Raw genomic sequence first — 10,466 nt, 5'->3', positions numbered from 1 at the left:
ACAACTAGCTTTTTTTTTTTACACCACAGAGACACTGGGCTTTGGCAGTCAAAGGGTTAAGTCTACATGCCTTGCACACTATTGCAATCACATCCAGCTACCAGTGCTTAGCGGTGTTCTCATTGCACTCTAGCAAGATTATAATGATTCCTTGCCCAATAAGCTAGTGAGTGCAAATAGTGCATCCCACTCACTGTCATTGCACCGTGTGGCTCTGTCTGTACGACGCTTCCACCCATGGTTGCTCTGCTCTTCTTCTCTTTCGCAGCTTAAAAATGAGGCTCGTATGATCCACAGAGGAAAGCTGGACTGAGGATCGGCGCCTGCAAGTCCTTTGCCTGCGTCCACAACTTGTCTGCTCCTGCAAAAGAAAAAAAAAAACAACTCCATCCCTCTTGTGGAGGTTGCTGTTCATCCTCTCTGCTGTCTTTTACATGCAGTTTAAAGGGATCTGGCTGCCTCGCTTGCCTCCCTGTTGGTAGAGGAGCATCTGAGGACCAAAAGCTCTAGCAAGACCCCATGAGGCTTCCTCACTCCCGGTTGTCCCTCCTGGTCCTCATCTGCCAACTGCTGTCCGTCACTCATCCCTTGGCCAAGCCAAGCCACTTCTGCACAGCTTTGACCATGTTACAATAACCTATCTATGCAGGAATGTCTATTGTGCACGCAGATGCTACTTCTCTCTATCCAAACAGCTAAAGAAACAAGAAACCAAGAGCAAGAAACCTTCAGATCTCCAAAGGAATATCTTTGCTTCGCCTCTATATCTTCCCCCTCTTCCTGTATATATATTTTTTATTTTTTTTTTCTGTTGTCAATTTTATACCCTGTTACCCAGTTTCGGAGCTGCACAGATGGCTAAGTGCATGAAGATTTGATCCATTTCAAACGTGACCATGTGGATTAAACAGCTATTAGGAATAAGGTAAGGAGAACCTTGACACCCCCACTTCCCCAGTTCCCTAAAAGAATCTATTTGCCATTTGATATTATGCAATGCTTGTTGTGCATGGTTACTAGTTGCCACTTAGGAAGCTGTAATATCTGCAAAATATTGCTTGATTTTTTTTTTTTTTTTTAACACAGCGAATGCATTATGCTGCATATAAAACGTTAATGGATTATTAACCTCTTCATTGCCAAGAGCAAGTTGCCTTGCCCCGCTGGCACCACAAGGGTATAAAGTGGACGTGCGTTGGCTATTAACTAATGCCATTATGCAAAGATAAAAAAAATCCAGCTCAGACTTCAGGTGGGGGAAACAAAAGAGGACAGACTTGTATCTAAAGTTGTCTTGACCTCTGGCTTAGACACAAGTTGCCAAGAATGCAAAGTGGATTAGTAATGCTGTGATTGCCTGCTAGCCTTTTGTGACAGTTTGTGCGCTGGATGTATTCATTATATAGACGTGTTCCTCCAAGGTGAGGGGCAACATGTTTTTTTTTTCTTTCTTTGCAATAGGTACCTGTGGCATACATCCTGAAAGTGCCCTGTGTGGATAGTGTTGTAGACAACAACAACAAAAAAGCAAATAGGTCAAAATCATGTTTTATGTCATGTGATGCAATTGCATAGGGCATGCATGCTTATTCTATTATTCTCAAAGCACAAGCATTTGCATTGCAGCTGCTTTGTTGATAATAATAGGTCATCTAGTCATTATTGTGAGTTAAAGAGTTTGTTTTTCTTTTCTTCATACGTTTTATTGCAAGAGAAGTATCCATTTGTCTTTCTTTCTGCAATTATCTGTGAAGTTTTGGGGTATAATGTATGCATTTTACACTACAAAAATTAAACATACCTGCTATATCATTGTTAAACTCTCCCTGAGAAAGTAAGCACAGTTTGGGTTTGTGATCATAAATATTTACAAATATAGAGAAGAATTATCTTGCTGATGATATTCATTTGATACTATATGGCTGATTTTAGTAAAGTTGAAACAATCATGTGTTACATCCTTTGACCGCCAGGGGGCGGTAGACTCCAGCAATAGAGACACAATGCAATGTGCACCAAATGTATAGGTTTGCCTTTGTGATACATTTTTTTGGGTGCTTTTGTATATGGTAATAATATGAAGCAGCTTCTGTTGTGTGCCACTAAATGCGGGGAACAAATGAGGTTTGCTGGTAAATCAAATTGGCTTTTTTTTGTTTTGTTTGCAGGCTGAGATAGGTTGCAATGGACATAATTAATCAATTCATTTGAATAGAATGATAAATGTGGTCTACAGTGAGCAACTGTCGATTGTTATAGAAGCAGGTTAAAGAGAAAGGAAACATTGTGATTTTCTGGTAGATGCATCACACATTATCTTTTTGCATATTTGCATATATCCGAAAAATAACACAACTGTGATCATATAACATTTTTATTTAATTTTATATTTTTTATTTTATTTTATTTTTTGTGATAAGGCCAATTTATGGATAAAAAAAGAACTTTGGGCGTAAATTTTACTACAAAATAAGTTCACAAGTATACACTGGCTACATAAGTTCTGCAGATACATACAGAATAATCATTTATCATAAAGAGACAACTATTCCTGGCAGATTAATTAGAGGTCTGTGGGAGATCACATTAAAAATGTGTAAAAAACTAGAAAGTAGTGAAACAAACTCTAAACTAATTAAAATGGTGTATTTTGGGGTTAAAGTGTATGGACGCCCTAACAATAAACTTCTCTTTTGGTAACTATACCAATAAGTATAAAAAAAAAAATCAAAAAAAAAATCTGTATTTCAGAGCTGTCCTGTGTCCTCTATACACTTCCTGTGTTCTACAAAGCCTTATTAGCCTTTCAGTTCTTATCTTAGACTACAGATCCATTATGTTGTGGAGATGAGAAAAAGGGCCGTGATCTAGCAGTTTAGCGAAAGACAATGGGCAGGGCTGTCACCATTCAGTCCACAAACATCCTGTGTGATGTCCTGTAGGATCTGAGTGGATTTCTGGTACATCATTACCAGAAATACAAGTATTTTCTGTACTTGCGGTTTCTTTAAACTGATAACAAATGGGGATATGTGTATCTATTACAGAGACGTACTGCTTGTTTTTTTTTTTTTTTCCTGATGTACATTTCAAAGGAATCTTTTTTATGAGAAAAGCTTTTGACTTCAAACTCTGCAGATGCCAATTGCCTGGCTATCACGCATGGAGGCTTGTTAGCTCCTTTATGCTGATTCGCTAACCCAAAACAAGTATGCAGATAAGGACTTATGACGTTATTGTGACTTCCCTTATCTGCATACTTGATTCGAGTCAGTGGCTTGTATTGAAGCCAGAGGATCAGCACAATGGCCATGCAACCCCCACATTTCTTTTGGGAAAGGTTTTCTGTAATGTTAATAGGAATCTTGGAATTCTGCAGGAATGAGCACCAACAAAGGTGTCTGTGTTTACAGCTAAACAGGAAAGGTATCAACACTTATCACAGCAATCCAGTTCTCTATTCATAAAAAAAATCACAGCATGCATTTTTCTAAACAAAGCTTGTACGCAGTAGTTACCCCAATGTGTCGTTATTAGACATGTGCACTGCCAAAAAATTTGTTTAGTTTCGTTTTAAATTCGGATTTGTGTTATTTCGTTTTTCAGGATTCGGTTGTGAAAGTCAATTCGGATTCGGAATTCGGATTCGGACGAAATTCGGTAGCGCTAGTACGAACGTTCGTTTCGTTTTCTGTTCTTATTCGTTTCTTATTAGTTTCTTATTCGTTTCGTTCGTTTGCAGCAAAAGTGACATTTGAGGGGGAACAAATATTTTTCTCCTTCTCTAATGTCACTTTGCTCCAACGAACGAAACGAATAAGAAACGAATAAGAACAGAAAACGAAACGAACGTTCGTACGAACGCTACCGAATTTCGGAAATGGAAATTCGGATTCGTTTGCATTCGTTATGTCTGTAATTCGGAATTCGTATACATCCGAATGTCCGAATTTCCGAAAATTCGTCCGAATTTCGATTCGGAACGAAACGAATCGCACATGTCTAGTCGTTATAGCAAATTCCTGTATTCCCTACACAATAATAGAGACCGGTAGGGGGAAAATCAGCCTTCCTAACCAAAAAGGACTCTGTAGTTGTCAATCTAACACTTGCAACATGCGTACAGGAGGTGAAAGCTTAGGGAGAGTCTCATTGATTTGTTGTTTCTCATTCACTGTCCAGTCAGCTGGCTGAATGTGTGTCCTAGACACAGCTCAACGTTTTACATATTTCTGTAATCACCGCTCATACTCACTAGTCCCCAGTTCAGTGGGATATTGACTGCGCAGCTCTTTGGTGATAGATTACTGGATCAGGGACAGGTGAGATTTTAAGAGGGGACGGGGGACCCTGTAGAACAGGGGTGGTGGAACCTCTGGCCCTCTAGCTGTGATTGAAACTACAAATCCCATGATGCATCTGTCTGTGAGAGTCATGCCTGTGGCCAGTGGTGTCAAAAGGGGGGTGCGAGCGGTGCAGCCTGCACCCGGGTGACACCATTGGAGTGGTCCATAATAGAAGTCACCAGCACTCGATGATATGTGCAAGAAGTAAAGCACTTTTTATGAAATTGTAACATGCGTCATACAGTCAACATTTTGGGGCCACTCAGGGTCCCTTCTTCGGGGCGACACATTAGAGGGGTGACACCAAAATGACTGACACTGTGCCAGCATCCATCACCAAGATGGCCGCCGGCAGGTATCACCAAGAGGCCGCGTATGCGCAATAATGTTTCGACGGGGCTTCACCCGGTATCCGCCCCGGATGATACTCGGCCTCGGGACGCCCGTGCCTGTGATAATTTTGCTTCTTCATGAGATTTCTAATTTCACTACAGCTGGAGGGCCAGAGGTTCCCCACCCCTGATGTAGAATATGTGCAAATGCGTCAGATTACGGCTGCTCCCATATTCATTTCCTTAGTTAAGGGACATCCATCAGTTGGTGATCCTCATCAGCTATCATTATTTTGAGTCCACCAAAAGATTGCTGGTATCTAAAACCTGATATTTACATATTTAATGACTTCCTGAGGAATGAACTAGTACAAGCTGCTGCAAACAGGAAGCCCAGCGATAACTTTTGATGCAATTTGGTAGATCTGACAAAAATATAAATCCATTTTATTTTCTACTGTGGTAATAAAGGCATATTGTGGCATTGTGGATATTCTGTATCTATGTGAGATGGTTAACTGATCTGTAATGGACATTGCTGGGTCAGATTCACCACCCACACGCACAACCTATGTAATCATAAATGAATGAATGTACTTAATCTGCTTTGGAATGTACTTTCCTTGAACTCGGGTTTCTTTGTGTTAAGTCACCATAATGCAGAAGGCAAGGGATGTAAAGAAGATATCCAAGAAATAACACTTAACAGTGATTTTATCTGACAAGGGTGAGCACAGTAATACAAAGGGATGCAGAAAGATAATTGATAACATCTTTTGTAGAAAAGTGCAATGTGGAATTGCTGAATACACAATGAGTGAGCTAGTGTAAACTGAAGCAAGAGCTCTCACGTGCACCTCACACACCTTTGGTAGGTTTTTGGATCTATTGACAGCTGTAAATTTGATTCTGAATTTTATATGGCATTAAGTTTGGACTGTATTTCGTATATACCAACGACCAAATCTAACTTTCAGTATTATTTTTGGCGGTTAGCGATTTCCAAGTTGCTTTGTAGGGTAAAGGGACCACGGGTATTGCCAAGGGCTGTCTTTGAACTCCAGGGAATTTTTTAGTAACCCTTGCAGTCGGGCTACCCAGTGGCGTCAGTGGAGCAATTTTAATTTTTCATGGCATATCTTTACAGTGCATGACTCCATATTGTACATGTGAGTTTTCTTACCCTGGATCAAATTTTAACTATTTATAATAAATGTTAATGCATGAGAAATAGGCGCTGTCTCACTTTGTGTTTTTTAGCATGTAGAAGGATATGTGTCCAGGGCTGGATTTACTCTCTCTGCTGCCCCAAGGCCAGGTTCCTCAATGTGCCCCCGACATCGCCGAGATCACTTGTACAAAGCAAGCGGCGGCTTCCCTGCTGTACATTTAGCCCTGCTTGCCCAAATGTAGAAAACAACTAACTGCATGTCCTGGGCGTCGGGAAATAGGAATTCCACATCCCTGCTGCCCCTCTACTCCCTGCTGCCCCGAGGCCGGGCCTTGGTTGGCCTTGTGGGAAACCGGCCCTGTATATGTCCATTCTTCCACCTAAGCATGTCATAGATAAACAAAACCCCCAAAATTTGCTTCCATGATGCCAAAGGTGTTTCCCCTCTTTTGCTTTGTTTATAATCAAAGGAGTTATTCATGAAAGAAAATCTTTTACTGAGAGTATCAGGTGCTGCTCCCCACAAGAAAACCAAATTCAGTTTTAAAATAGTGTCCTGCTTTTCAATTAGGCTGGAGTTCTTTTACATGCTTTATCTTCTTTTTTAATCCATTTTTTTTCTTCTATTTTATTCCCTTGTGCTTTTTTGCGGTACTTTTGATACATATACTTTGAAAAAAGGTTTCACTGGTGTTGCAGTTACAGCGCTGTAAAAACACAGCCCCCCCGGTTACCAGGTTGCCATATGTTACTTTGTTACTCTACATATGTTGTATTTGCTTTTAACTTGAAATACTCTGTTGTGTGTTTAGCTTCAGGGCTTCATAAGAGGCCCTTATTGGTCATATAAGTGCTGTACTCAATGTGTCATCTATTACAAGATGCTATAATTGGATCGTATGGTCTCTTGGTTCATTTATTTTAAGTTTAGGACTTTTATTTTCTCTGTAAGTTGATGATTTTTACTGGAAATTGAAAGTGCATGTAAGCCATGCCAATTAATTTTTCTTATTGATTTGCAAGACTGCATCGGCTCACCCTACCCCACTCCCTGGTATCGGTAATGCTGGAGATGCTGGAAAACGCTACTTGCTGTCTCTAGCATAGAGAAAATCTGATCTAAAATCAGTCATTTTAAAATAAATTAGTATTTTTGTAATTACGTGTTTTTATAACAGCTTTTTTATTCAATTATTTTATACATTACATATGTGTATTATATTTGTACCTGACTGGATGCACTTCCAGTTTTAGTAATTGGGCTTATATGTCTGCATTAAGTAGATTCTTACTGTCACCAATCAGATTCAAGCTTCCCTTAGAAATTTGAATGTGATTGGTGGTGATGTAGGAAGTAGAGAGGAAGTTACACAGGAAGTACAGGGATGAGGAAGTGTATTCCCACTGCCCTTCTACTGACCCCCTACAGAGCAATGTTTACTTATTTTTGCAGCAAATGGCAGAAACCCCTAAGAATTCTATAGTGGAAAACCAAAGGAACTTTCTAAATATTGCACAGTTTCAGTGTTTGCTGAATGGCATTAGTATTTCACTGAATGCTTGAAGAGGAACTGACAGGTGAAAGCTCTGCAAAAAAAAAGCAAACAGGGTGCTAGTCACCAATGCTTCCTGTGGTCTCTCTGCAGCTGATGTTACTGATTTCCCAATGCATTCTTCTGTACTGTGTTTCTTTGTAAAATCAGCCATCTTGGTAGAAGAGAGGACTTTGCTTCTTTATGTTTGAGCTGCCCTTCGATAATTGGTGATTTGATAATGGTTGGGTAAGGTTGAAGAAGCAGCAAGAGAGGTGGAGGAATCACTGATCCACAAAATGAATGAACTAGAAGTAGGGAGATCCTTGCACTGCACGTCCTCAGGAACAGCTTCCTCTCCAGTAAGGAGAACAGCGAGCACAGTAGTGACATTTACCAAATCTAACTCCAGATCACATGAGACTAGCAGTCACACTAGCGTTAAATATAATCTCATACTGCAGATACACCTGTACTGCCATGAGACTATAGAACAGGAGTGCCTAGGCAAAGTCACTTATCAGTAGGTGCACTGCTGCTTCTCAGGAGGAATGGTAAGGAAAGGTAAAAGGTACATATTTCGGTGTGCTGCTCAGGCATCTTTCTGTTGCCTGGAATTGCTGTTTAACAACTGGTTAGTTTTAGGAAGACTCTGTGCAGTTTCTTTCTGCACTTGAAAATGCTGAGAACAGGTTTGCCATATGAAATACGTATCCAGGCTGCAGGCATAGCAAGCACCTTGCTCCAGTTAATACCCTATTCTGTTTTCTGTTTGTACATATCTGACTCAATGCATTCAATTATTTGAAAAGTTATTGCACTCCACCTCCCTTTTCTGTTATTGACTTCAAAATCAATGTTTATGATAGCTCCAAATAAGACTTCTTAATACTCACCCTGGTAAGGGTTACTCCATTCATGTGTGCAGATCTCTGATAAGCCTAAATGAGCTGATTTGATTGCACTTTTGGTAAAATAGTTTTTGGAATTTCTTTTTCAAATCAGTGTTTGTTCCTGTGCTTCATCCTGGAGTGTGTGCAACTCCATCTTTTAAGCTTCCAGTTACTTCTCAGTGAGGTCTCTGCTCCACCTCCTGGTCATGGTGCTTCCTTCTCTCCTCTAGCAACCCCTCCCCCTCTCCCTAAGAGCGCTGTAATTCTCTCCTTGAACTTTTCATTGCTCCACCTCCTGACACATACTCAAGGTCTTTGTCTAAATGACGTGCCATTCCAAAGCCTGCTCCATGAAACTCCTAGAACTGAATTATGCTGGGTTTTAAATAAAGGATCAGTCCACTCAAAGTTGGTATTTAAGCATGTGGTGGGTGTAGATTGGGTTAAATCTACACCCACCAAAAATTTTTTGTTCAGTTTCAGATGAGTTTATAAATATTCGTTGCCAATGCCAAAGAAAACCATATACAGCTATTAATACTAAAACTGAATCTCCTAGACCCGCATGGCATTCGGGATCCGAATTTCCGAATTGCAATCGGGAGCTCCCCAATGCCATTCGGGTCTGGGAGCCATATACATGCAACTCGGAAATTCGGATCCCGAATGCCATTCCGGTCTAGGAGCCTCAGCTTTAGTATTATATGTATATACTGTATATGGCTCCCATGTTGCCATAACAAAAATTTGTTTTCAGACCCATTCAGAATTTGGAAACGAAATTCGGATTCGGATACATTCGGATGTCCGAATATCTGAATTTCAGAAAATGTGTACGAATTTTGATTCGAACGAAACAAATCGCACATGTCTACTAAGCCTCACACCAACTTCCATCATAGCATCTCCCAGCTTAAACGGTAAGGTCTATGTACCAATTATAAGGGTCCCACTTTACTTTTTGTATTAGGTGTTTACAATTATTTACAGGGTTAGTCACAAAAGGGTGAAGAGTTAGGAGAAGGCAGGAAAAGTGAACAATCTAGGACAACATAGTTGAACTGGAAAGTGAGCTGAATTGGAGACTATTTCCAAATCAGCTATGTTGTCCAAGATTGTTCACTTTTCCTGTCTTCTCCAAACTCTTCACCCTTTTGTGAACAACCCTGTAAATATTACATTTTACTATGAATGCAGCTTTAAAAAAAAAGATTAATTTCAGTAAAAAACATGACTTTGGGAGGAGAGCCTGGAACTATGTTGATTAGATCTTTGTCTCAGGAGTCCTCACCGGATATAAGAAACTAATGGGTGAATCAGTTTGATACACTTCAGCAAGAGGTGTCGGAGTGAACTTTGAACAGGTCATAGAGAATTAAAGCAATGGATCAGCATGACAGCTAGGCAACAAGCATTTTCAGAAGGAGAGGTCAACAGTGGCTGGCTGGTGACCTCCCCATATTACCCTATGGCATGGTTTCTGTCAGGAGTAGTTTCCATTTATTAATAAATGCTGCTTATGGGCACATTCTGGTTGCTGTACTAATATGTTCAGATTGCATGTGATTCCTGCAGGGAAAAGGCAACAGCATTCATCAACATGCGGGGAATACAGAGGTCACTGATCTCTATCAATACTTCAGAGCTAAACACAGAGGAGAGGAGATAGGCGATATGTCGCCATGGGCTGTGTGTTTGTGTGTCTGCTGCTATGAAAGAGAGAAAATACATGTTATCACAACATCCGTTATGCAGTATAATAATAATAATACTAATATTATTATTTGTATTATTCATCCTATCTATTAAGCCCCTATGGCTCATCTTGTACATTATCTACTATATATAAACAGTGTATTTCTGTAATCTGAACACTAACAGTTTATTTCTAACACAAATTACTAAGCTGTAAAGCAATCTTAAAGGACAACGGTAATGGTTTTGCATCCATTGTAATTTATTTTTTATACTATACTAATATACTATTTTTAAACTGATGTTTTATATCTTTTTTATGTATACTATATTTTACAATACAATTTTTTTTTTAAATAAGCATTTAATACATGGCAATGGATTCCCAAAGCACTATGGGCTATTTAGAAAAAGCACAACTGCATTTTTCTGCCTTTTGGTTCCGTTTATCTGATTGAAACCTCAGATATAGCTATCTATTTGTATTCTTTTAAAAA

At 39.7% G+C, this 10,466-nt stretch overlaps 1 protein-coding gene across 2 annotated transcripts in view; it reads left to right on the top strand.

Annotated features, from left to right (window-relative positions):
• Nucleotides 1-804: 804 nt before the first annotated feature.
• The window catches only part of AJAP1 (adherens junctions associated protein 1), a 176,870-nt gene continuing 167,208 nt past the window's right edge, over nucleotides 805-10,466 (top strand). For both annotated transcript variants that reach the window (XM_018564082.1, XM_018564083.1), the window contains exon 1: nucleotides 805-925. In XM_018564082.1, the coding sequence (XP_018419584.1) occupies nucleotides 897-925 (29 nt within the window). In that variant the 5' untranslated portion in view covers nucleotides 805-896. The remainder of the gene's footprint in view (nucleotides 926-10,466) is intronic.

Source organism: Nanorana parkeri, unplaced genomic scaffold (genome assembly GCF_000935625.1).
Source record: "Nanorana parkeri isolate BGI_ZX_2015 unplaced genomic scaffold, ASM93562v1 scaffold721, whole genome shotgun sequence".
In the NCBI taxonomy this organism is placed as follows: domain Eukaryota; kingdom Metazoa; phylum Chordata; class Amphibia; order Anura; family Dicroglossidae; genus Nanorana; species Nanorana parkeri.
Note: the sequence above shows the minus strand (reverse complement) of the source record. Positions and strands in the feature narration are given on the sequence as shown.